Here is a 27,564-nt window from a genome sequence, read left to right on the forward strand (position 1 = left end):
GGAATTCTGGAGCTCGCTCAAACGGACCGGATCTGGGCCAAATGTACTGCACAGTTTAGTCCAGATCCATAAAACAGATCTGGTCCAGTGTTTTCTTGCCACTACTTTTACTATTTATTATTTAAGTACAGTACCTGAACAGGTCCAGATGGACCTTGACCATTAGGCCTGGTACATCTGGCCCAGATCTGAATATTATTTCACATCTGGCCCAAATATGACACAGACTCATTTTCCATATTGATATATAGCAGTCCACATTCAGCCCAGACTATCTATAAAGCATATGGACTCAAAGTAAGATCAGGATTAAGGCAGGTTTAAATACAATACAGGTTAAATTTGACGAGCTGGTATTGCTAATCGCCTGCTTTAAATATGATGTGTAAAAGGGTTCTTATATGTAGATGCACATATAAGGCCCAATTGTGTGTGTGTGTATGTATATATAGCCCTGACCCATAGAGGCATGGACTCCACTAGACCCCTAAAGGTGTGCTGTGGTATCTAGTACCAGGATGTTAGCAGCAGATCTTTTAACTCCTGTAAGTTGTGAGGTGGTGCCTCCATGGATCGGACTTGTTTGTCCAGCACATCCCACAAATGCTTGATTGGACTGAGATCTGGGGAATTTGGAGGCCAAGTCAACACCTCAAACTCGTTGTTGTGCTCCTCAAACCATTCCTGAACCATTTTTGCTTTGTGGCAGGGCACATTATCCTGCTGAGAGAGGCCACAGCCATCAGGAAATACAGTGTATAAGTATGGTTATAAGTATTTCTTTATTCAACTTGCACTTTTCAAAATCCTAAAATGTTTAATGAGACACAAGATATTTCAGACACAAGATATGCAATAGTGAAAGCATGTCATAACATTTCAAAATGTCAAAGCAAATTACAAATTTTTTTTAACGTTTTTTAACAAAACGCCTATAGACACAAAAGTAAATTGAATGGACGGATATGTTTTCACTAAAATGTGTTGAAATCATATTGTCAATTTCATTATTTCATAAAGCTCACTTATTTTAGTCAAGAATGTGTGCTGATGGTATGTAAGGAATGAGAAAGTGTGAAAACACATGTTCTCAATATTTGATGTAGACCATGCGGAACAAACTGCTCCTATAAATAAGAGGAATAAAAACACAGAACTTTGTCAGTGTGTGGGGTGTAGCTCCTGGCTGGGTGCTTGTTTCAGACTGTCCATTGTACCTTTGTCTGTTTTATAGGTCCTACATTTAGATTATAAACGAGAAGTTAAAATGTTTTAAATTCTGGCTTTCTTTCCCTGTGATCATGTCAGCGCTGATTATCTTTTTGACGGTGTTTTGTGGTACTGGATCAGGTGTCTGGGTAAGCAAATTGTATTTTACTGTTATTTACACAAATAATGGGCAGAACATTTTACAGAACATATTGTTAGTTTGATTGCAACAAGTGAGAATTCATATTAATATGTGATATATTAAATATAGCCTGTTACTATGACATGTTCATGATATGTGGCATGCATCCTGTGCTTAAATTATTATGCTTTATATTATTGAGAGATTCTATTTTTTTATTATTTAGAAAATGTTCATAATGATGGAATAGAAACATGGATACAACTGGAAAAAGTTAGATTTTTAACATTAAATAAGTTGTTTTTATTTGTAATGTAAATACAACACAGATATAAAGGACTACAAAGAGATGTTTGATTTTTTATTGTAATGGATTTTAATGTAAACTTTTAAAGCAAAGATTAAGTCATGTCACTGATATTTGGGTTGTTAAATTATATATTATACTTTTATTGATGGCTAAGACAGAAAACTGTGCCCTTTTAACCCTGCTCTGCCCTTTGTGTTTTGCAAGACCTTTATGTCAGTATACTGATTAAAATTACATAATTAAAGCATTATTCGTGTTTTTGCTTATTTGAGGCAGGGGATGAATGTCTTTTAGAGCTTTCAGAGCTGAAGGTGAGCATTGAAAAACTCAACAATGAGCTGTTAATCGGTGATTGGAAGTTGGCACACCTGCGTGCCCACCGTCGCTTCAGACTCTTACAGAAACCTAAAGAAGAAACCGGTCACAATTACACGACCTTGCCCACACTGCCAAGCACGGGGGGAAACCTACTGGTTCATGACAGAGGTAATATGTTGCCCCATGATTTGCCTTTTAAGGTTTTGAAAAGCAATTCTGAGTTTCACACTTGGTCTGTTTTAGTATTTGAAGTTGTATCAGAATGATGAATTGTTTTAAGTTTAGTTTTCTAATTTGATTGTCCATTTGATTGATGCTCTGTGAATATAAAGTTGTTCCAATGCACTTTATGTTTTGCATCATGTAATAATAATTTGTCATACAGGATATTTAATACAGTTTATTATACCTTTTAAATGATGTCACATTAACATGTCATTTTTGGCAAAGTTTGAAGGCAAAGCCAATATGCAAAAGAAAGCATCATCAATCCCAGGGACCCTAATATCACTCTCATGTAATAGTCAGGCGTTTCCCAATTTAGTATAAAGATTAACATTACATTTAAAGAATAATTCATTAATGTATTTGACTATTTCCTGCAAGTTTAGACATCCTTAAACTCTTACATTTTAAAATAAAGTGAAAGGAAGTTATGACCATATAAGGAAACCGGCAAACAAAAGAGTTTATGTTAAATGTGGATGTAAAAGTAGTATAAGAGAGTAAGTTTTTTCCCCACTTCCCAAAAATGTGTTGCATTTACACCACTAACATAAATGTAAATCAAGTAATTGTGTTTTTTAATCTACAGATTGCTCTGAACTGTTTGACAGAATCAAACCGGAGAGTGGATTCCACCGGGTCAGACCTGATGCAACTCTTGAACCATTTCTAGTGTACTGCGACATGGAAGACGGGGGAGGCTGGACTGTTATACAAAAACGGCGCAATGGAAAACTGGATTTTAACAGGTAAGTGGTGAGAAATGTATTCCAAGCAAATTTGTTTCTTGTAGTTTTATTGTGGTAGAGAGGAACATTAGGGATGTAAGACTGTTTAAATCCCAGCTTTGCTATCAACCTGACCAGGTATCCAAAAAAATACAGTTGGCTGTGTCTGCTGCAATTGCGGCCTCTTCTGGCTGATCGAGGTGCCTGCATGAGAGATGAATGATTCACAGTGTGATGCATGACTCCTCCATATGCCAGACAGCTCTCTTAATGCATTATTACTAACTAAACACTAGATCAGTGGTTTAAACAACCAGTTTGATCACACTTTTAACAAGATACAAATAGAACCCATAACTTTGGGGTTGTTATATGGATCAGGTGAGAATTGTATACATGCCTCTTTTGAGATCTAAGGTGCTAGACAAGAAAGGAGATACCTGGCCTAACTAAAATGATTACCAAGCTACCTAAGCAGATAAACTACCAAAAATCAAAATATACACCTAATGTTTACCAGTAACTTACATGTTTTCTTTTTTTTAGAGACTGGGAGGATTATAAGAATGGGTTTGGAAATTTCAAAACAAGTAAAGATGAGTTTTGGCTGGGCAATGACAAAATTCACTCCTTGCTGAATGGAGGTTAGTTATCATTTACTAAACACATTTTAGTTCATGATTCATCTCGACCTAATTAAGAATTAAAGCTGTTTTTCCTCTGAAGGTCAAAAGGTGATGAAAATTGATTTGATGGACTGGAATGGAGAAACATCATATGCAGTGTATGACAACTTCAGAGTGGCAGATGAAAAAGTAAGTTGTAATATAAGTGAAGGGTCTATTTAGAGAAAGCTAAAGAGGGTGTTTCTTCAGATACATTTGGAAGCCATTTTACAAACTTTTTTGGTTTTGCTTTGTACTATAAATAAAAAAAAATCAGAAGAGAAAGAACTGGGAGATATTGGTGGTTAGTTGATCACTTGATAAACATCTGTATCTCACTCTGCTCATAAAATGTATGCATTTCCTACACACAGGATAAATACAGGCTGCACTTTGGCATGTACAGTGGCCGGGCCGGTGATGGATTGTCTGGAGGCAGTGGCATGGTAGACCAATGGTCCGCTTCCAACAGCGGCATGCAGTTTAGCACCAGAGACCAGGATCACGATCGCTTTCTGCAAGGAAGCTGTGCTTCAGAGAACATGGGAGGCTGGTGGTACAACAGGTATGGCGCACCAGCTCAAACGAGGTTTCTGGTTATTCTGTTAAATCATTTTCCATAACTGCATGACATGCATAACAGGAGCATATTTAAACCTGTACTTCTGTATTTCTGCTGATAAGAAGCCGTTTGCTCATGCGCAGGTGTCATGTTGCCAACCTAAACGGGCGCTATTATAGAGGAGGAAAGTACACAGCCAAGCATGACAACGGGGTGGTCTGGGGCCCCTGGCGAGGGCTCTGGTATTCCCTCAGACACACAACCATGAAGGTGAGACCTCTAGTGTTTCTGGACAGCCTGGGAAGTGGAGCAGGACCAGATGACTAGAACAACCACCAATCACTTGTGGTTTCAAGAAAACGTTGGTAGACCCTCTGCACTTACCTGAATTTATGCATTAATTACAATTAAAGTCTTTATCTGGGTCATAATAATATAACTAAAATTATAATGAACAAGAATCATTTATGCAAGTCTGATCCGCAGCTGGAAGCAATGTTGTTGCTGCTAAGAAGATTCTGGTTGGATTTACATATATTTCCATCCTGGATTGTACATAATTCATAATTGTGAGTATTAATGTAAGCAATAAAGACACGAGAACTATAATTAAGTGTAATTAGTTTGGATATACTAATGACCTGAATGAAGATCAGACCACAAATATTCAAATTAACTGGTTGGTTAATGGGCTTCATTAGACAGCATACATAGATTAAGATATGTTTTTAATCAAGGGTTTAATAAAAACACATGTAAATACTCTAGTGCTGGTTGTAATAAGTTTCTTATTAGCATTTATGGAACAGTGTGGTGCATTTTGAATTTTCTGAGCTTATATTTTTCGATGTTAAAGTATTGATTGAACATGTTGCTTACAGTTAAAACAGAATACAAGATTTTATTTTTGTTGTCCTTTAACATCAATTAATGACCTACAGTTACTTTTAATTATGCATGAAAAGTAAAGAAACATTCAAATCCAGTTCCAGAAACATAATTTTTGATGGATTAGTGTCTGTAAATAATGTACATATGCATCAAAATGTATTCATTGAACTGTAAGTGTTTACTTAGGTCTTTAATGAGATTCTTTTGGTGGTTTGACTGTAAAAAAATTATAGACTGCAAACTTAGCAAGTGTAGCTGCCATTTGTATAGTCCTAATTGTAAATGTCAAGGATTATACACATACAAGTTACTCACTTTTACCACTGGTGGAGTTGTAGTATAAATGAACAGTTCATGCTGTCTAAACCATGTTTACTTTATTATTATTAACATGCTTTAAACTGATGTTTTAGCCATGGTAACAACATCTGTATGTTTGCAATACTACCAAGCACGAGTAATTTCCTGACTGTACATCTGTTGTACCAAATATAGACTGTACCATTACTCTCTGTTAGTATGTGCTATGAGACACAACTTGTGTTTTAATGACTTCCATTAATAGACTCTAAGCTGTACCAAGTTTTACTCAATTCAGTTCCTGTGAGCATACTCTTAAACAGTAATTACTAATCTACAGCTGCACATCATTCTGCACGATCAAGTGAAGAACCAACCTACATTCATTAAAAATGTACAATAATTTTTGATGAACGCATGTCTGTCAGTAATGTTATAATGTATCCAAACATGTTAAATAAACATACTTTTTAGTTGTTTCTATACTAGTAGCAAACATATTTGAACAACAGAGACAACATTTATATTCTGACAGCAAGAATTGGAAAAAAAACAAACTTAAACAGTAAGTGAATTCCATACATAGGCAGAAAGTTGGAGACACAGTCAGTGCATTGCTACATAAAATCCACATGAAATAGACACATTAAGGCATATTTTACATTTTTATTAAATTACCATCTTAATCAGTCTTTATTGGAAGCTGAAAAACAAACAGACACCAAAAACAGAAGTGCCAGAGCCATTGCATGGGCTCATACTGAGGAAACACACACTCTTGTGTTACTAGATTTAGTTAAAGGGGTAATGTGGCAATCTTGGAATTTCAATGATTTCTGCAAATATTCTTTTTCAGATAAGCCATACCAATATTATTTTAAATTTCAATCACCATACAACAACAGAGATCATTTTATTTGGTGATATACTGTAGAATGTTTAGTGTCATTTAAATCCAATCAGATTTCTTGGCAATGTGTCTGATTTACTAAAGCTGGTGTCTTATTTGTAGCAGCAAGTGTAGCTGCACCAATTAAAAAAGTATGTGGAACAGTGTTCTCCTGCCAGGTTCGGGGAAAAAATACAAACTGCAACATAAGCAATTTTAAAAACAGAAATAAATTTAAGCATTTATTCATAATTGCCTGCTTAATCAATTTTTTCCAGTGTAAAGACTTCCACAGTTTAAACTACTCTGATAATGTTTTATAATACTGGGGTTACATTTATACACTTATGTGATTTGTATTAACAGATAAAGGTAAAAACATTTACACCAGTATTATTTCATGGCAAATACATTACATTCAATACTTTACATTTTATAGCAAAAAAAAAAGCATCTAAGAATTTAGACAAGCTTCTTCTTGAAAGTGTATGTATGATATAACATGCTGTCTATGTAGAACCTTTATAAGTCTACATAACCACTAACTTTTAAGGGCAAATTTTCTCAGATGGTTCTCCAAATTTAGTATATTCTCTTTTTGTGATTATGTCTGGGCTCTGGGAGACTGTTTTAAGCTTCAAGGCAAAAAACTTCACATTCACCAATTTAATTATAGAAGTTCCACCACAGAAGTGTAGAGTTCCTAACCTGATCCAGTTATGCTTAGGTAAGTCTGTGATCTTTCATTACTCCTATTCCATCCTCTTCTCCCAGGTATCCAGAAATGTCCATCATGCGCTGCTCGTCTTCAGTCAGGCCGTAAGAGGAGCTGCTGTAATCTGCAGAGAGTGGTAGGCTTCGACATCGACCTGTGCGTTGATCAAAAGTGGAGAAGGTAGAACTTCTCTGTCTGTGGGAGCTGCTTGATGAATTAGCTTCTCGCAATTTCCTTGCCAAAAGGTTCCTCTGAATAGGTGAAGGACCTCTCTTGCTCCAGATTTGTTCTGCTCTTTCCACTGGGTCCATCCCAGAAAACAGGGCCTGGCCCACTCTAGGACCATTTTTGTTTGACTTCAAAGTCCCTGAATAAACCACGTCTGGTTTGGATTTTGATGTAGTATCAACCCAAGGTCTCCTTCTATAGTCACTGTCAGGTTTTTTATATTTAGGCTGAGAACAGTCCTCCATTTCTGGGATTGGATGCTCCCAGGCTTTGGTTCTACAGCTGCCCTCTGGTAGCTGGCGAGGAGCCACCTGGGTCAAGCTACGCTCCCTGAATGGACGTGACTTGGGCAGTTGCTGCCGGCTGCACTCATTGAAGCTGGATGTCCTCCTGAAGTTGGGATTGTTAGGATAACTGAGTCTGCAGTGCTCCACCATTGCCACCCAGTCTGCAGTGCGTTCCTGGCGCCGGTCCCTATCACTGAGGGACTTTGATTTGTTTAAAATGAGGTCCACTTTTGGGCTTAATCTGTCAGGAAAGGGGGAAGAGTTTTTGTGTGTCCATGCTGGTTCTGAGAAAGGTGACTTGCGAAAATGACCAACATCTTTTTCCTCTTGACTTTCAAACTCCTGAGGAACCGGCGTTAGACCAGCAGATGTGGACGCTGTGGCCTCCAACATGGTGTCATCAATGGGACTCTGGGACACATGGTAGACCTGTGTGGCCTCTTTAAGACCCTTTTTCTTCATTTCCTTAAGTTGCTGCTGTGCCAAACGATAGCCAAAAGCAGGAGGCAAAATCTTCTGACCGGATGGGGACAACCTCTCAGGGTCCTGTGTTAAAACCTCAGGCAGGGAAAAACTTTGACAGGCTAGTACTCCCTTATCTGATGCTGCTTGCATAGATGAAGGGTGTGTTAGACCCTTCTGAGGGGCAACCGCTTGCAGGCTTTCGGTGAAACTGGGTCTCTGCACACCTCGAGCACAAATTGCAGTCTCGTCTGAATTTTTGCGTCCACCGGGAGACTGCATGGACTCGCGGTGTGCCGAGCTGCACTTGGCATGGCACAGTTTCCTCCATACTGTGATTAGGACGGTGACCAGGATGACCACCAGACAGAGGGAGATACCAGCCACCACCACTAAGTTTCCCCCTGGTGTAGAGTCCACAGCCGAAGGGGGCGGAAAGGAGGCAGGAGATAGGAACTCTACAGAATAGGATAAAGTCAAATTTCCACAAATCATAGTGCAAATGTGAATATTAAAACCTGTATATTTTACCTGTGCAAATTCTTTGTTAGTTAGGGGTTAAGTAGGGGTGGCGAGATGTAAAAAGGGTTGTCAATTAGCTGAACCAAATTTACCAGCAATCCATTCAAATCAAGTAGCTTTTGAGTAGTTGAAGACTTTTGACCCAGCTAAATGCAATGATACATAATTCTGCATTTTCTTAAGTTATACAATGTCAATTCAATAATTAGCTAAGCTAATGGCAGCAGTTATTGATCAGTTTATGGCAAACACACCAATTCCACCCTTATCGATCTAACCTTGGTGAGTCTTTCTACCGAATGTATGAACATAGATCTGGCTTAAAAATAGTAGTTCATTGCTTTTTTCTTAATTTTTGCTGAAATATTTATCTCTCAAATATAACAAATTAACTTACTGTACTTGATCTGAGCTTAAAACAATTATTAAGAAAGCCAAGATGCCAATAAATGTTCATTCTTTTAAATATTATGATCAGTGATGTAGCCTGGAGCTTAATAACAAAATGAATGATGATAATTATTATAACTATAATTACAGCAAAAACAATTTTTGCTTACCATCACAGGACTCCAGGGAGCACAGTGACTGCTCTCTCACCATGCCAGTGCATGCATTCCCAGCCCTAGGAGGCAGTAAACACGTGCGTACACGCTCTCGCACGCCCTCTCCACAGGTCACGCTGCATCCGCTCCACGTTTGCCACGGGCCCCACGTCTCTACTGATAAAATAAATCACACATACTGTTAAAGCAGTGAGCAGATGTTATACAGCCTGCATAAATGCCTATTAATGTACTTCATACTTTAGGTGGCAAAGTTAAATTCAAAGTTTTTTTGTTGTAACTGTATCCATCACCTATCCAGCGTGACACAAATATAAGAAACTGGTATTATCAGAAAACACGTAGTTTTTAATAAAGTAAATTTCTGGTAAGACACTTTTATACTTTATACACCACTGATTATTCCATACAGTTCTTATCTTTCAATAAACAGATTTTTTTTACTTTTAAATGTAGTTGATAAGTGATAAGGGAATTTGTTCGTTCATTCATTATAACAAGTGTTAAGGGAATTCATTTATACATTGTAACCACTGCAGTGGGTACATTTCACTAGGCAAAATGTAGGAAACACCCTGGACAGGTCGCCAGTCCATCACAGGGTAAACACACACACATACCTACATTTACACCTAGGGCAATTTTTGTATCTTCACTTAACCTGTCTGCATGTCTTTGGACTGTGGAAAGAAACCCGAAGCACCCAAAGGAAACACGGACCAGGGGAGAGCATGCAAACTCTACACGGAAAGGACCTGAACCACTCCGCCTGGGAAATGAACCCAGGACCTTCTTGCTGTGAGGTGACAGTGCTACCCACCGAGCCACCGTGCCCCTGGTAAGAGAATTCCACACCTTAAAGTCTTACAATTATTAAAGCTGCTTAAGCTTTAGTTGCATCGAAAGGTCACTGGTTCAAGCCCCAGCACTGCCAGGTTGCCACTGTTGGGCCCTTGAGCCAGGTCCTTAACCCTCAATTGCTTAGACTGTATACTGTCACAGTACTGTAAGTTGCTTTGGATAAAAGCATCAGCTAAATGCTGAAAATGTAAATGTGAGTAGCATTATGTTTGTTTGTTTATTATGGTTTTTAACACCATGTTTTACTCTTTGAAAACATTCATGACAGACATGGTAGTTAATGGTTATACAAGATTCATCAGTTCACAAGTTTAATGTGAAACACAGTCATGGACAATTTAGTATCTCCAATTCACCTCACTTGCATGTCTTTGGACTGTGGGAGGAAACCGAAGCCCCCGGAGGAAACCCACGCAGACACGGGGAGAACATGCAAACTCCACACAGAACGGACCGCCCCACTTAGGGATCAAACCCAGGACCTTCTTGCTGTGAGGCGACAGTGCTACCCACTTAGCCACCGTAAGTAGCATTACTGATTCTGCAGGGAAAGCTGGGTAGAGAACTGCCCAAGATAATCAAAAATGGATTTTTGTACTGCAACTTTTAATACCCTTTAATCATTTATTGACTTGATTTTAATTAAGCCGCATTATTAATTGTGTTACAGAATGGGTTTTTTTCTTCTGTAAGCTGCTTGCAATACCACATTTCTACCAGAGGGGTCTTAAAATCCCACAAATTTATATACTGCAGCTTTAAAGTTCATCAATTTTTTTTTTTTTTGTAGAATTAATGTCATGTTTTATGCTTTGGTTACATTCATGACAGGACTGGTAGTTTGATTACACATTTTTCATGTCTAACACTGTCACGGGCAAATCTGTGTCTCGGATCCACCTAATTCATGTCTTTGGACTGTGGGAGGAAACCGGAGCTCCCGGACATGGGGAGAACAGGTTCATTATTGTAATAAAAATCTCTTTTAATAATGTGGGTGGAAATCACCACTGTTGATTTGAAAAAATGCTTCAACAAAACAAAGGATTATTCTTACCAGTATTTCTTTGCACAATGATGCACATTTGTGCTGAACTAGGGGACTGACTGTAGATGAGGGCGAAATGAAAGCAGTATTTATTCCGGCCAAGATCGAACAGGGAGCAATTAAACTCGGTCTCATTCTCTCCCTGGCTGAGAAAGTGAAATGCAAGCTGAGAGGGAGTCGTCTGAGCTGCAGCTGTGTTGGCCTCCTTATACAGCAACACCTTCCCTGTGGTGACCGTACAGGGTGGAGAGAGCAGCCGGACAGACACTGTCCCCTCGCAGCCACTTTTGTACACGTTTTCCACCTGAAGCTTGTACGAGAAGATGCGGGATAGGTAGAGTGGCCCTGAGGATTTGATGTCCTCTTGGGTGTGGGCAGATTTGAGGGCCACTTGGATGAACCCAGCTTCAGTCAGCAAGGAGGCACATTCCAGTTCCACATGCTGGGACTGTACAACCTGAATATCATGCCTCGTTTGCTTTCGCACCTTGTCAATGGCGTTCTTGCCGATCTGGTTGTGCTCCAGGTAGCTGACCTCCAGGTACAGCGATGACGTTTTACTGCTAGCGCAGACATGAAAATCCGAGTTGGTAGACACAGCGATCTGGAACACACCAGAACTGTGGTTGTTAGCGTGTTCTATTCCAAGGTGGAAAGTGGGCCAGTGGGTGCGCAGTATTGGGCTCCACCAGCTGTAGGTCCTGTTCAGTGCGTCTTGGTGACCCGTTTGCTCCAACCTAAAGCTGAAATTTCCAGCATATAAAAAGTGAGTGCAGTCAAACTCTAGATATCCACTGGACTGGTTGAAGGGAAGAGATCTGGTCAGTAATGTTACGTTTTTATCAATATCAATCAAATCCATTGTTAATTTGCTGTCTGTCATGTTGCTGTTTGCACTGTAGTTCACGAAAACACTGGCGTTGCTAAGAGCCACATGTACGGAGGACCACAGATGGACACCAGCCATTGCTTTAAAAGAGAAAAACAACAAAAAATCGTCAAGGGAGAAGCAAAATAATAAATTAAACTGACAGATGCAATAGATGGCTTGGAATTAGCTGGATTTCTGCATTAACAGTCTTTACATCACACATATAGACAAACACAATCAATCACAAGCAATTCCATAAAAACTGTATTTATTAAACATGCTGATTAATCAGAATAATAATACAGACAGCAATGGATTGGTACCCTGTCCAAGATGTATTTATGCCTTGCACCCAGGGACTTATTCAAGACTCTGATGAAGAGTTTAGTGAAGGTTAATAAAGTAATAAATTCCTTGGATTTAATAACAGCTGTAGCTTTTTCCTCACTACCAATGATCCACAGAAGACATTATGTTGATAATGTCTTTTGTCTTTTCCAGGGTGTGTCCTGCCTTTCGCCAATGAATCAGACCCATTTTGACCAGGATAAAGTTGTGGTGAAACAGGCAATGAATGAATAAATGAAGACTGCTGAGAAGAATGTAAGAACATCTATCTGTGCACGGAAACTGGAAACTGATTGGTAACAATAATAAAAATACAAAAGGAAATTAACTCCTTAATTGATTGGTTAAAAATTTGTTCTTGGGTGCCCTCCTTAGAGGTTCTATGTGAACCCAGTAGATGTGCTGAGACATGACCTAAAATGAGCAGCCTGACAATGTAGTAGATTGTTGGAGATAAAGCAACTCTGCAGCAGTCTATTACACTAGCCCACCACTGCTGAGATTTGAACCCAGGTTAGCGTAATAGACCCCTGTCAGCCAGCCAAGGGTCTACACAGACATAATTGGTTAAGTTTGAAAAGGAAGTGGCTGGAGCCCTGTGATGGATTGACACTCTGTCCAGCGCTTCCCAGTGTTCCCCAGTGGAACCGGGTCTGCTGTGACCTTGACCAGGATATAGTAGTTGGGGGGGAAATGGGGAATTTAAATTTTAACTTTTTACCATGCACTGTCACAGCTTATAATTCATATGGCCTCAAGACACATTGTATTTTTTGACAATAGCCTCTGTACAGAAGCCATTGTGATTTATAAATGCTGCTTCTCATAGGTCACTTCCTGAGGAAAAAAATATACGGCAACGGAAAAACGGGCAGGAAAACGTCCCCTCCCTTCGCTTCCTAATCTGCTCCAATAAAGAATGCTGAGAGCTGCTTATTATGGGCCACCATGTAACCCCAAAATGAACTGCAGCAATAGTGTAGCCACAACCATTTTTGTCTAATTTTACCACATGAATCTTTGTGCAATTTCATTTGTTGTACTTTTAAAGTCCTACTGCAAGGATCTGAGAGTGTTTGCTTACCAAGCCCTATAAGCAGGAGCAGCAAGAGAAACTGCACCAGTGGGATGAAACCCTGTGTCATTCCGATGCATGTGTCCTTTTTCCCTCTTGTTCAACATCACCCTCTTTGGCATTTAAACAGTCCTGTCGATGACAAGTAATCACAAAAAATAAACAGATTTACTACATCTTTCATTTTGACATTTAGTTAGTCAGGAATGTCACAAAACAGACTAAACACAATGCTTTATAGGATTCAATATTTATAAGTGCTCCGCTGTCTGGCAGGTTGTGGGTCCGAATCTCCGCTTTTCCATGAGCCACCGTTGGACCCCCGTAGCAAGGCTCTTGACCTTTTTGGCTCCAGGGGCGCCATAAAAAGGCTGTCCCTGTGCACTGACCCCAGCACACAAACAAGCTGGGATACGTGGAAAGTACATTTTATTGTACTATGCACGAGTATATGTATACATCACAAACACAGGCCTTCAACCTCCTTTCTGAGCTGTTAGATCTTAGTATTCCAAAATCTCCATTATTTTAATGGTTTATTAATTGTATATTGCCACTGTGTATGAAATGTGCTAAACAAATAAACTTACCCTGCCTTACACCTACCATTGGCGGGCAGAGTACAGAGAGCTGACAAAATGTGCATAGCAAGTTGTGCTACTTCGAATAGCTAAAATGTACATCAATTGAAACATGGTAATGGTTGGAAACCATTATTCTGGTACAGTTTTTATATTGCTCCACTATTTGCCCCTGTACATTTGCATCTATACATTTGGCAACCAGACTTACAATTTAATTCAAGCAACTGAGACTGCAACACCTTGCTACAGAGCCCCAAGGTGGCAGTTTGAATTTAATGGCACTTAAACACTCTACCTTTTAATCAATACTCCAGTACCTTAAACACTGTGCCAACATTGCCCCCAGGGGAAATCTACTTCTTATTTATGGCACCCCTGCACTGCTGGGTATTTAGACCATAAAGTGGGCATATCTTTATGTGGTGCAAGGGAGTTGCCAATAGGAATGAGCTAAAATAACTATATTTAAACTTGTCATTAAATTTGTATACCTACAAATTAATATAGGTATCACACAGCTCCAGTGATCTTGGTTTCATTCTATCCTTTAATAACTGTATAGCTGTGTATAGCATACTATAACAGTCTGTGAATGTAATACTCAAAACTGCTATGTAATGCCATACAATAGACAGGAATCATGTCCTAGCTTCAGACCTGGTGCTTCCACTATGGTTTAGATTTTTATAAAGCAGTTACCAAAGATAAATAAGTAAATAAATGATTGAATAACAGAATGAATGCCTTAAAGTGCATGCACAAGTTATTGATGTTCAGCCATAACAAGAGCCTACTATTTGAGGTCTAGCAGTTTGTACTGCACAACCAATATTTAAAATTAATGATTTGGAAAAGCATGAATAGCTGAAAGTGAGTGTTGTAAATTATTTTATCTACATCTAGTCTGAGAGGTTTAAAAACCTCTTTATTTCCAGTTGATTCAGCACTTACCCTCAAATTTGGGAAACTTGAGACCGTTACACTTTGCATTATTTCAAAAGCCAAAAAGGAAAAAGGAAAAACAGAGTTGTTGCCCTAACCAGTGATTCCAACTTTCCAACTTGTCCAGCATCCAGTGAAAATACCCAGCAATCCACTCCGCATCCCCAGAATTCCTAATATTACACACTGTGGTCTCTTTATTGACAGAAATGAAGTACCATAGTACTTAAAAATCTTACTCTGTGGGATTAATTATGCATACAGTGATATTTATGTTTCCCTTTTATATTACTCTTTGATATTAAAATGATGGGTACTATTTTAGCCCGAGCTGTTCCTTTGTTGAGCTTGTAAACAGTATTTATAGCAACTGCAGGAAGAACCACAATTTTGTTTTCCTTTTGCTGTTGAATTACAGCTGTGGTTTCATTGGCCTGTTAAACACATGTGAATACTTTTTAAAAATATGAGCTACTGTTAAACATTTAGTCTACTAATGGATTTACACACAGTATGTACTACATTTATTTAGCTATTTTGTGTAGGTAGTTATGCTTGGTTGTGTAGTTTTATCTCAAAATGTAATATGTATTTCCAGAATAAAATAAAACACAGACAGGAAAGGAAGATGGGCACTGACTATTTAATTATACATTTTATTCTTGATTAGTTTTGATATTTTCTGTATTTACCTTTTAATAAATATTTCAGTGAGCTTGTATGGCATAATGGAAAAGCCACGCTGGGGGGTTTGAATTAATATGCATATCTGTGCAACCTTACTGTCAGTCCCAAGTTCGGATAGGGTTGTGTCTTTAAGAACATACTGTGTAAAAACTAAAAAAAAAAATCAAATGTGTACAAATGATGTGCTGTAGTGACCCCCAACATGACCAGCATATTAAAATTTGCTTTTACAGTATTAGCCTCTGTTTTTGTCTGTAAAGTAATACATTATTGTACAAACTCACATTTGATAGTGAGATGTGGAGCTTTATTATTGTATTTTTTACATTTACCTTTAAAGCAATTTATCCATAAAATACTCAAAATTGTGACCAAAAACAATGCAAGATGTTAGAGGTTAAATTTACCTTTTGATCACTACTCAGGTACCTTAACCACTAAGCTACCACTGCCCAGTGACAACAAACCACCCCCATCAAAGCTCACTGTTATGTCAAGTTTGTCTCCCTAACAGCTTCTAATTCATGTCAGACTTGATTTTGGAGGTTCTTAAATCAGATCTGACCCCCCAAATACATTTCCTCTCAGCATAACATTGACAGTTTGGGTTTTCTTATAGACATTGGAAAGACACCACTTTATTTTTATTAAAATGTTAGGATATGCACCGTTCTCACGGTCAGAAAATTGGAGAGGTCAGGCCATTATGGTAAACTGCATTATAAACTTTTCTATTCAACTAAATTAATAATGTAGTTTCCTGTATGTGTTTTTTATACTGTAGGTGTTTGTTCCAATCACCAAAATATATATCTATAACTTTCAGCTACATTTACTAAATGTATTTAAAGGTTTTATTCTGGATATGTATAAATGAGCTCATAAAAGTATACTACTGTACAGTGTTTACTGTTTAGTCTTTATTTAAAATTGATTAATAATAATGTTCTATATTTTCTCGCTTTTCCAAAACCGACACCTGATGGCTCACTACAGATTGATCTATGTACTCAAAACATTTACTCTAACAAAAACACTATCCTGTTACATAAATAAAAAAGTTCATTACTTACAGTTTCTGATATAAATCCAAAACTGGAGATTTAATAAAGAAACTGATTCCATATCCAGCTGTCACTGACGCCTCCACAAGATCCGACCAGAGAAGAGAAACTGATGAACATAGCGCTGCGAGTGGTCTGGGTTGCCAGAGTGGGCGGTTTTCCTTACTGCCTGTGATGGGTTTGAATAATGGTTTTGGGTGGGTGCACAATTGTTCTTAAAGAAAATTACAACTGATATTTTCATTCCGTGATAACAAAAGTAAGGAAATACCAAAAACAGTATTCAGATGGCGTATTAAAAATACCAAAAATATTTAGCTGTATTTTGCTTAAATATGTTTTCCTATTTGAAAGATTCAGAATACAGTACAGTTAGTTCATTCATTAACTGCATCATCCTGGTCATGGTCGCAACGAATAAGGTTCCACTGGAAAACCCTGGGCTCAAGGCACAAATATCCTGGACAGGGCACCAATCCATCGCAGGCTACCCCTCCCCAAATCACCAAAAGTTAGAATTGGCATTTTAACCATTTTTGGTATATGAATATCTATTCCCTTTTTAAGCAAACTGTATTTGAATAAACAGATTTGTTGTTATAACTTGTTATAATCTGAAAAGCTTTAGGTCCCACCACAACTATGACCAGGGTAAAGCAATCTCTAATGGAATAAATGAAATGATAACTTAATGTTAACATGGAACCAATATTTTTTTAATGATCAAAACTGTCTGAATATCTTTACTTTTTATTACATCTGACCAAAGGTTAAAATTATTTTTCTGCTACGTTCATATTGTGGTTTGGTCTTTTACAGGGCATTTAGAGTTAAGTATGCCCTTATGTAGTGGGCACATGTGTAGTGTTATTTAAAAGTATGGACAACTCCACAAACTCAAATTCCACAGTTTTTTATTATCTTAGTGAAATAAGTGATCAGGCATAAAGACCTGAGTGATTTTCATAAAGGCTGAATCATTATAACCAAAGCATGGTGACAGAGTGATGGGCATCCAAGACTTACTGATGCTAGAGGACAGCGAAGTCTATCACGTATCTACCTGGTGTGGAGCAACAGGAGGGCTACTGATGCTAAAATCACCAATAATTTTAATACTGCTAATGGGGGTAATGTTTGAACCGTTTTGTGTATGGGGCTGCACAGTTGCATAAACTGGTAAATCTGTTTTCTCCTAGACCATGTGGACAGCCAGGCCCGTGTGCATCGTTTCCCAGAGTAGAGATGTCACCAGGATGCACTTTAGGACAAGCCACTGCGATACATACAGGAGTTGAACTGATACCATCTAGAGGATGAAGAACATCTGGTGGAGTCCATGCACCGGTGAGTCAAAGGTGATTATAAAGATTTGGCTTATTAGTGTTTAATGTTGTAGAATATAAATGTATTTATATAAATATAAATGTGTTGTATTTATACACAAACAAATAAATGCAACCACTGCAACTGTCTTAAACTGTACACTGACGAGCAAAAACATTAGGACCACCCCCCAAAAATGTGCATGACAATGCCTGTTTAATAACAACTGTGCATGTCATGGTCAGAAATATATTAAATGTTTGGATGATAGGAGTTGTAGTCGTAGTACACATGTTGAATGCAGCAGATATGAGCAAGACCTACAAGGCCAGAAGATTGGTTTTCTCAGATGGTTGTCTCTCCTAAACAGCAAGTGGTGCTCACTGGCAGCAGTGATGAGCACCCTTTGGTCCAAAAATCACCAACAGGTTGGACATAAAGGCTATGGCACCTGGTCCAGACCAACAGAAGAGCTACTCTGGCTCAGATTTCAGATCTATTTATTACTGATGATGAAGTGAATATGTCAAAACAAAATGAATTCAACCCTTCAGCATATGGGGCTACTTTTTGCATTCCAGTCCACCAACAAAAGCACCTACAGTACAATGGGCATGCAAGCATCAGAACTGGTCTAGACTGGTCTGAGAAATCCTGTTCTCTCTAGGATAATGTGAAAGGCCAGGCACATGTGTGCCATTTACCTGTGGAAGGAATGGTACCAGGATGCAGTGTAGAACGATCTAGCTCGCAAAGTACAGAAGTTAAAGGACCTGCTAGTAACGTCCTGGTACCAGATACCACTGAACACCTTTAGTTGTCTTGTGGAGTCCTTGTCTTCACTGGTAATCTTTGTTTTCTTAATAGTAATTGGTAAACACTGTGACCTTAATATACATTTACTTTTTTTTTCTCATACTGCTGCTTATTCTGATCCTGTGTAACATACTATTCTTTAATATATTCTTACTCATTTTTGTTTTTATGTATTTAGCATGTCTGCTTTTACCTGAGTCCTTAATTTCACTTCTTGACTCACTTTTGAAATCAGCTTGAATATTTTAATACTACATGAAGTAAACAAACACTAAGCTGATTCAGATATCTGAATAACCATGCCCATCCCTAACCTCTGCCAAACAGTGGACAGAGAGCCATTTTAAAGCTGAACCCCACAAGTAAACAGTGTTGTGTTCTGTACAGAGGTACTGTGAGATCAGCAACAAGAGTCCAGTATAAATTGTAAATAAAGCAGCGGAATTGTTCATCAGAACAGGTTAGGGTAAAAGCGCAGCCCTTCCACAGAGTCGTCTCGGCATAGGTGTCCCATCTTCTCAGCCAGCAGCAGTCTGGAAAAAAGTGTATATACATATAATTCATGATAAAACATGTTTTATTTCATTAAAAACAATTGAAGATAATAAAAAGTTAAGATATTTAATGTTTGAATGAAAGTGTAAATATGCAAAAAATAAAACATTTTACAGCTACAACACATTTAAAAAAAGTTAGGACATGGGCATGTTTACCCTTCTGTTACATCATCTTTCTTTTTAACATGAAATGCAAGCACCAATTGTATTTGTCAAAGCTGATTTGTTTCCATTTATTCTAGATATAACACTTCAACACTGGGGTCTTCACTGTCATATAACATCCTTCATAATGTGCCGCACATTTTTAATGGAAGAAAGTTATCAGTTAAACACCTATAAACATAATGCAGGATTCTATGTAAAGTAGCTGTAATATCCCAACTGTACCTTTCTTTTGCAAGGAGAACAGACAATCCCAAAAGTTTTGCAAACTCCTCTGCTGTTAAAGAGCCCTTGTCAGACACCTGGAAACAGAAGAGAAACGCCGTTTAATGCCAATGAGACACGCACCACAAATACCATGTGTTTCTACGTACACCGTGACTAATACAAATACCTTTGGTTTAATAGCCATCAGGTCAACTTTAGCACCCGTCTCACATTTTTTCCATTCTTGACTGAACAGACTTGCTAAAAATACTAAAACTAATGTCCGACTAATGAGGAATGTCAGAACATTGTCAGAGGAATTTCTTAAATCTAAAAGTCTAAAAGTTCTTAATGCAAATATTAGGCATCAAGTTGTTTTTGAACACTAGGCCAAGATCAGTCACATATTGATAAACATTAGATGACCAGTCATGCTGGTTGTAAGGCAGGCGTACAACCTAAACAGGGCACTAATCCAACACAGGTCAACACACTAATTTTAACTTTGGCAATTTGGGTGGGTAGCACTGTTTACAGCAAGATCATGGGTTCGATTCCCAGGTGAAGTGGTCAAAGTCCTTTCTGTGTGAAGTTTGCAAGTTCTCCATGTTGTTGTGTGTGGCATGACCTCAACCACTGTGCCACCTAGTACACATACAGATATGCAAAACTTCTTTATGAACACTCCACCAATGGGCAGCATGGTAGCTTGGCTGGTAGTGCGGGTGCTACACAGCTCCTGGGTCCTAGGTTGAACCCCATCTAAGCTCAATATCTGTAAATGGATACCAGTAGCAGTAGATGGATTACTCTTAAATATCTGTTCCTATATGTGAAAGAAATTGAATGAATATTAAAGAATGTGCGTTTTTTGGTGCTTGAACGGGGTGCTCGAAATTTTGACTTTGTATGGAAACATGCCTACTGTGACTGAACAGAGGGCCTCACTCGCATCCAACTGCTGAAGAAACAAGGGAGGAATTTGCAGCACACGGTTGTGGTTTCCACACTCCGGTTTCCCAAACCCCCCAATTAAATATGATGTATAGTTAGTGCCTGAGGTAATGTTAAGCACTTCTAAGTGATTTAGCAGGAGCTGTACGACAGAAGTTTGACACTCACGTTATCTAGAGCAGATGCAATCATTTCTTCTTCACTGTGAGATTGAAGCTGAACCACCATCACCCCACTGTCGAACACACGCAGCCTAAAAGATAAACAACAATTGACTGATTCCTATTAGGAAGTCCAATTGAGAAACAGTGAAAAATTCAAACCAGGCTTCCTTAAACTGCATCCAACCACAACCCTTTAGTCAAGGGGTCGGTGGTAATAGGAGAGCAAACGGATGTTTTCTTTTGAAAGATGAAAAACAAAGACTAGAAGTGGCCTCTGAAAACAGGAAGTCTGGTTCCTCTGGTTTGCATCCTGTCAGATACACTCAAGCCCCTTGAACATACGTGCGCTTACCTGAGCGGGAGTTTTAGAGACTCAAACATCTTGCAGGCATTGACCAGATCATCTGGAGAGAGAAGCTGGAATAAAAAAAAAATATTTATAATTTATTAGAATTATTAGAACACCTTTATTTGTCATATATACATATACAGACGTACAGTACAATAAAATTCTTTCTTCACATATCCCAGCTTGTTTGGAAGCTGGGGTCAGAGCGCAGGGTTAACCATCGTACGGCACCCCTTAAATATATATATATTTATGCATGTATACACATTATGCAAGCACGCTGGTGGAAATTGCAGCTGTGTTATCAGCCAGTCAGGCATCTGCACAGACATTATTGCCCTATTATGTCCAGAAGGGATGGGGAAACAGCCCAGTCATTGGGAGGCACACTTATTAGTGCTCTCTCAGGGCCGGACCCTAGCCCAGATACAAATAGGAGGGTTGCATCCGGAAAGGCATCCAGTTTAAAACCTGTGCCAAGTCCGGTATGCAGATCAGAGGAGGATGCATGTATTTGGGAGGATGCATGTAAAATGCTTAGAGATCATGGTATGTGTGTGTGTATTTACCTCCATCCCTCGTGCTCTGTTTACTAGACAGTAAACCTCGGTAAGAGCCATCATCCCTCCTCGCTCCTATAAGTTAAGGAAAACATACAATAAAGAACCACAGGGTATACAATAGACAGAAATTTTAATTCTGATGCGGCACATGGTCCTAAATTCCATGAAAACACCTCGGTTTTACCATCCAATCAACAACTACAACCAAACTCACCTTACCGTAACATGATTAAAAACTCAACTAAACTAAAATATTTTACGTTGTTTGTGTATAACGTAATCAGCTGGTGAGAGCTCATGTACAGATGCACACTTACCTCTAATGGTGCCTGCAGCATGTCTCCCAGCTGTTTAGCAAGCTGCATGTGATAATGTGTGCCCGAGCCATGCGTTTCCCTGGTTACAGGGTTGGCAATGCCCATGCTCAGCAAATAGGACTTGAAGCGGATAGTCTGCAAGAAACAGACAATTTTGGAACAGACAAGAGATCACTATCCGAGGATGCGCTCTGTACCTCTCCATTCCTTTAAACAATCCTCTCGCTAACACAACCACTAAACTGCCTTGTTTACCTCGTCCTCTGTGATGTCTCCCTGTTTGTCTTTGATTTTGCTAGCGATGGATCTGGAAAGCTCAACCATCTCTTTAGCCTGAGGAAGTAAAGAACAAGAGCAGGTTACCCTAATTTCACACTGTGGTACCAGATGTGGACACTACTGAGAAGAGTGATGTGAGTGCCTGACCTTTTCCATAAGCTTGCTGAGATCTTCAAAGGCCTGATGGAAACACAAAGGGAAGGAAAAGGGAATTAGAGAAACAAATCAAATGTGTGCTGCACCAAATTGCCCATAACTGCCTAGCTTCCCTTGTTATTATTTATATAATAAATAAATAATAATAAATAATGATAAACCTTAATAAGCTGTTATAAAGCTGGTATGATACTGGTAATGTATAGAGCAGTGGTATGCTTAGTGTATGCTTAGGAATATTCTGCATATCATATTTTTAGAATATTCGAGGCTCAGAAAACTGAGAATGTTATGAAGTTGACAGTTACTGCAAATTGTCTTTTAATATAATGCTCTCAAACTTACACCACAAGCTCATTTTACCACATTTAGGAATGCATCAAGTGTTTTGTGTTTTGCCTTTCACCTCCCCAGCAAATAGATGAAGGTTTTTGGTGGCTAAATCAGTGGGCAGTGTTCAAGTACTAGCTGGGCAACCGCTTATCTCTACTTTTAGCCAGGACAGGAAACCTTTTAAGTCAAACTCCATGACATCATACAGCTGCACAAACACCCTAATGCTTTTATTAAACATTAAAATTATATACAGGAGAACTCCCACAGAAATGATCTGGGGTGGTTGTCACAAAATGTCATACCTGTTATATTGTGTATGTGGACACCTGACCATGACCATGGTCCAAAATCATGTGCATTTATATCCCCCTACCTTGCAGATACAACAGGCTCCACTCTTCTGAAAAGGCTTTAAGGAGAGGCTACTGGAATTTGTGCATATTTTGGGAAAAGAGATTTGTATGCTCGGCTTATTTTGTGTTGCAGCTATCAAATTTAAATTGTCTTTATATTTACAAAATAATTAAGTTGGACAGCCAAAACATTAAAGGTTTTAAGACATCTGATTTTTTAAGTGCATTTTACAAAATGTCCCAACTTTTCCCAGAAACTGGGGTTAGTGGTTGATTTTGGCAGTTGTAGCCGAGCAGTTAAGGTACTGGACTAGTAAGCAGAAAGTTGCTGGTTCAAACCCCCCACTGCCAGATTGCCACTATTGGGCCCTTGAGCAAGGCCCTAAACCCTCAACTGCTTGGACTGTATTCTGTAAGTCACACACCTGTACACAATAATTAAGAAGGGATTAAGAAGGTCGTAGACATATTTTTGGCCACGTAGTGTATCTCCACTACTGCCTCACCTCTGAAATGTTTTTGTCCATCTCTTTTCTTTTCTCCTCCAGCTTCCGTTCAATGCCAACAATTCCGACTGCGCGTGTTTTTCCTGCCTGCAAAGGCACACGAGACAGGCATGAAAAAACTTACACACGAACAAACACAACCCACCCAAACCACAAGAAACAACAGGGAGAGAAAGGGTGTGGCTCGCTGTAATTTCTCTATTGCTGTGATTGTAAAATTAAATTGTTTAAAGAAAGCACAAGCGACAGTCATTTCACACTTCATTTAGCAGAACGTTGGGGTTCTGGACAGATCAATGCTTAATAAAAATAATAATAATAATAATAATAACAGAAGATCACCTTGAGGCAGTGTTACACATTGTAGAGATAGCATGAGTAAAGGTTTGCATTTATAACAATTATAATACAAGTGTTTAGTAAGAAAAGCCATCAGCTGACCTTTGATCCTGCTATTGTGTTTATGAGATGTGGTACTGGTGTGTTCTCCCACCGCTTCTGAGTCATCTCCTCTGTCAGACGTCTGTAAAACTGCATACAGTAAACATTTCACTATAGATCCATGTCTGAGACTCTTCTTATGAACGTAACGTGCATATTTTGTTTTGAGACTTTTATATAGAGTCATTATTATGTTGTAACCCAACTTAAGATAAGCTCTATTATGGGGGGGGGCTGTAACTATTTAACAATTAAGTCTTTCGTTTCGAGGGACCATTAACATTCAGAGAATCAAGAGTTTCAAAGATCTTTTTCTGCATACTGCATAACTTTTTTATATTTTATAGGTGCTCAGATGGTGCAGTATATTTTGCTAGCCCACCAGCCTGGTCGAGCACTCAACAGGCACTATTTTCTGTGATGAGGAACCACCTCCTTGCCAATGCAACATCATCTCCTAGAGGAAAGTGAAAAGGGTATTGTTGTCATCGGAATGTGTTGAGGCTTTCTGTAAGAATCTGACCCTGACAGGAGTGAGAGTGTAGTGCGATAGGGTGGTGTGCATAAAATAAATTGGAAATTTAAACAGAAATTCTACATAGTAGGGTTAGTGGTAGAGGACTGTTCTGTTTAAAAAGAGTTTTGTATCGTCTATACTACAAGCTGTAATATTATCAATTATATCAATTATATTGTATATTGATGTATTAATTATATAAGTTTGAAGTTTCATACCTCTATTTGTCCATGTTCTTTAAAGGACAATTTAATGTGGGAGAACTTGCTGTTCTGGTAGGGCCCTGGTTCTTTATTAGGAGAGACTGGATGCAGGTGAATAACAATCTTGGCACTAAAATAAATTCAGAACACAGTAAATTTCCCATTGCACATATTTTGAAATGAAATTGAAAAACACATTAAAAAAACTGTTACCTCTTTCCAATGCCTCCTGTCTGCTCCTCAAAGAATACGATCTGAGACAAGGGTATACATATGCAGCATTCCTACAAAGGCAAACGAAGTGAACTCTAAAAGGGTCCCCACAACATGTACTCTACAATCACTGCACAATTAAACACATTTATGTTTGTTATTGTGCGTTTGGTGCAAAAAAAGGGACCTGAGATGATCATACATGATTCTTTTGATCCCTCCAAAGTAAACGATGCGTGGTTAAAAGGACAACCCCTGCATCCATTTTTGCCTGCCACACAAGATAAGATAGCCTTTTATTACAGCAACTTTTAGAAATAAAGAGATATGAGAAATGTTTATACATATATAAAAAAAAAATGAAATGTAAAATATATATAAAAATATAAAAATTACAAAAATCTTTGTAAAGACAAAAGACAAAATACAGATTGCACAAAAGTTCAACAAATGTTGCATTGTTATCAAAAGTTATTGCACATGCTTCATGTTTGCTTTAAATGAGAGAAGACATAAAAACCATATAAATTACTGTGATGACTGTGTTTGGGGCGGTGCTGGTTACAAACATAATACCAAACGATTTACAATTAATTTACAATTACAATTAATTAACAAATGAAAAAGAGCATTTTAACTGCTATTTAAGGCAACAATCTAGCTAAGAAGAGAAAAGTGTCCCAAACTACATCCTGCTTAACATGTAGTGCACTAAAAGAAATGTCTCCGCACTCTTTGAACACTGTTTGTAGTGCACTTAGAAAGGGAGTATGGAGTAAATTGGTATTAAACCAATGGTAAAGCGGCTAGGAAAGTTTTCTAATTGTGCTTTTTAAATGTTTTAATCCGTCACTGTGTTCTTTTTAAAATAAGTTAATTTAAATGTAATATTTTTATCATTACAGAAAAAAGCTTTGTATTTCTCTGCAGCGGTGTAGGTATAAAAAGGTAAATTCCAAATGAGAGTACACTACATGAAATGAATAAGCAGTTGTATCTTATAACAATGTAGTGCACTTAAAAAGGGAGTAAACTGTGATTTGGGATTCAGACACTGTCATTTTAAGCTAAATGAAAATAACAACAGTCTGTGAGAAGTTTGCTACCTTTTCGTCTCCGTCATACAGTCTGACCCCCCTCTGCTGGATCACTAGAGTTTCATTCATCTCCAGGAGTCCGTTGGTCCACATAAATCGGTCCATTATTAAATGTATAATTTGTTAACTGATTCGTTCAAATTAGAACTCATTCAGCCTTCCTTAGTGAGCAAATGTTTACTTCCGGTTTGGTGTCAAACACAGTGCCTGCTTACAGTTCGTTTTATTTCCGTTTTCATACAGTTCAAAGTGAAATTATATCATATTTCTTTCTTAATAATGGCATAAAATATTTAAGTTATACACCAATTGTCGCTTAAATACAAATACGTTTCACACTATTGTATGCTACATTCAAGTGCTCGAGTCTTGGTACTGCTTTTGGAAGGTTGGATAGGATGCAATGAATTTGTCTTGTGTCTGTGCTTTTTAAAAAAACTTATTTTCGGATACAGAGTTAGCTAAAACAGTGGACAGTTTCTGGAAAAATCTCCTTGTTCCAGCTTAACAATGTCCATTATGATATAAAGAAAAATATGTTCTGTAATAGTAGTAGTAGTACTACTAGTAGTAGTATTAGGGTAAAAGGGTAGTTTTTGCTTGCAGATACTATAGATCTGCAGTATAAAATATGAAACTAACACTGTTCTAGTAGGTGTATTTTAAAACATTAAACAAGTATTTTCAAATTAATTCAGCTAATTACATTTTTGTGTTTTAACATTATCCTGTGTAAAACTATACATAATATAAACAATAAATGGTTATATACCATTATAGGTCTGCATAAATTGTTAATACTAAAAATACGATTTTTAAATGCCCACTATAAACCACTGAAACAGTAAAAGTTTAACATCAGTTAAAATTCACTTAAAATTGTTCGCACTTGGTATTAAGTTTAGAGCTCACATTTACAGTAAATCGAAAAGCACTTGAATGTATCGTAGATACATCGCTATTACAATGTACTTCAGAGCGCCTTATGTGTATTATTTCTCTTTATAACAATGTTAGTACAATGTAACACACAAAATATAATTTACTTAGATTTAACTTATTTTGATTTTTAGCTACCTAAAACATGCATTTTCTGTTGAAGACAATAATACTGCATAGTGAGGAAAAATGTGGTTGCGTTCCAATTAACAAACTATTCGTAAATAGTATGTCAAATCAGGGTCTAAAGCTTATTGCTTGTTGATATTATTACTGCACCCTATTTAGGGTATATGGTGCCGATTTGAACACAGCCGATGATTTGGGGTCCTCGCACAGGAAGTCGTGCACTCAACCTCCTGCGAGCGGAGGCTAACCAGCTATCGAAGATAACAACAGAACGCTTTCAAACAAACGCGAAAATTACTAAGCATTGGCTTTACCTTATATATCGTTTCATACAGTAGCGCGAATGGATATTAATTTATTTGTATGGTTATATGCGTATGACAGAACTAAAATTTAACATCACAATAGCTAATGTTTTCTTTGCTAGCCGCCATGTCATTCAAGCTAGCTAATTAGCTAAGTAAACTAGCTAACCCAA

At 38.0% G+C, this 27,564-nt stretch overlaps 3 protein-coding genes across 3 annotated transcripts; 1 reads left to right on the top strand and 2 right to left on the bottom strand.

The window, feature by feature from the left end:
• The first annotated feature begins 1,301 nt into the window (after positions 1–1,301).
• On the top strand, positions 1,302–4,486 carry fgl1b (fibrinogen like 1B). Its single transcript, XM_063014774.1, has 7 exons — positions 1,302–1,358; positions 1,934–2,147; positions 2,794–2,953; positions 3,479–3,576; positions 3,659–3,747; positions 3,972–4,162; positions 4,303–4,486. Exons 1-7 carry the CDS (start codon positions 1,302–1,304, stop codon positions 4,484–4,486), a joined length of 993 nt encoding a protein of 330 aa, XP_062870844.1.
• A 2,333-nt stretch (positions 4,487–6,819) lies between these two features.
• On the bottom strand, positions 6,820–13,292 carry LOC134332748 (thrombospondin type-1 domain-containing protein 1). The gene is made up of 4 exons (XM_063014532.1): positions 13,232–13,292; positions 10,938–11,897; positions 9,014–9,172; positions 6,820–8,389 (listed from the first exon to the last, which is right to left on the bottom strand). The coding sequence occupies exons 1-4, from the start codon at positions 13,290–13,292 to the stop codon at positions 6,963–6,965; spliced, it is 2,607 nt and encodes an 868-aa protein (XP_062870602.1). The 3' UTR covers positions 6,820–6,962.
• A 4,118-nt stretch (positions 13,293–17,410) lies between these two features.
• On the bottom strand, positions 17,411–26,157 carry vps36 (vacuolar protein sorting 36 homolog). Its single transcript, XM_063013894.1, has 14 exons — positions 26,028–26,157; positions 25,124–25,192; positions 24,922–24,992; positions 24,724–24,838; positions 23,989–24,078; positions 23,548–23,634; positions 22,344–22,376; positions 22,173–22,250; positions 21,918–22,052; positions 21,607–21,672; positions 21,041–21,105; positions 20,693–20,777; positions 19,589–19,665; positions 17,411–19,174 (listed from the first exon to the last, which is right to left on the bottom strand). Exons 1-14 carry the CDS (start codon positions 26,121–26,123, stop codon positions 19,093–19,095), a joined length of 1,149 nt encoding a protein of 382 aa, XP_062869964.1. The 5' UTR covers positions 26,124–26,157; the 3' UTR covers positions 17,411–19,092.
• Between the last annotated feature and the right edge of the window lie 1,407 nt (positions 26,158–27,564).

The sequence above is a fragment of the Trichomycterus rosablanca genome, chromosome 18 (assembly GCF_030014385.1).
Source record: "Trichomycterus rosablanca isolate fTriRos1 chromosome 18, fTriRos1.hap1, whole genome shotgun sequence".
NCBI lineage: Eukaryota > Metazoa > Chordata > Actinopteri > Siluriformes > Trichomycteridae > Trichomycterus > Trichomycterus rosablanca.

Excerpts from the sequence above, each read along its gene's own strand:
- fgl1b (XM_063014774.1), top strand. The coding sequence starts at position 1,302 with ATGTCAGCGCTGATTATCTTTTTGACGGTGTTTTGTGGTACTGGATCA. Across the intron at positions 3,577-3,658 it reads TCACTCCTTGCTGAATGGAG|GTCAAAAGGTGATGAAAATT; the intron begins GTTAGTTATCAT and ends TTTCCTCTGAAG. Across the intron at positions 4,163-4,302 it reads GGAGGCTGGTGGTACAACAG|GTGTCATGTTGCCAACCTAA; the intron begins GTATGGCGCACC and ends GCTCATGCGCAG.
- LOC134332748 (XM_063014532.1), bottom strand. The coding sequence starts at position 13,292 with ATGACACAGGGTTTCATCCCACTGGTGCAGTTTCTCTTGCTGCTCCTG. Across the intron at positions 11,898-13,231 it reads GCTCCTGCTTATAGGGCTTG|CAATGGCTGGTGTCCATCTG; the intron begins GTAAGCAAACAC and ends TCTCTTTTAAAG. Across the intron at positions 9,173-10,937 it reads CATTGTGCAAAGAAATACTG|AGACGTGGGGCCCGTGGCAA; the intron begins GTAAGAATAATC and ends TTTTATCAGTAG.
- vps36 (XM_063013894.1), bottom strand. The coding sequence starts at position 26,123 with ATGGACCGATTTATGTGGACCAACGGACTCCTGGAGATGAATGAAACT. Across the intron at positions 24,839-24,921 it reads ACAGGAGGCATTGGAAAGAG|TGCCAAGATTGTTATTCACC; the intron begins GTAACAGTTTTT and ends AATTTATTTTAG. Across the intron at positions 19,175-19,588 it reads GTTCTCCTTGCAAAAGAAAG|ACTGCTGCTGGCTGAGAAGA; the intron begins GTACAGTTGGGA and ends ACTTTTTTCCAG.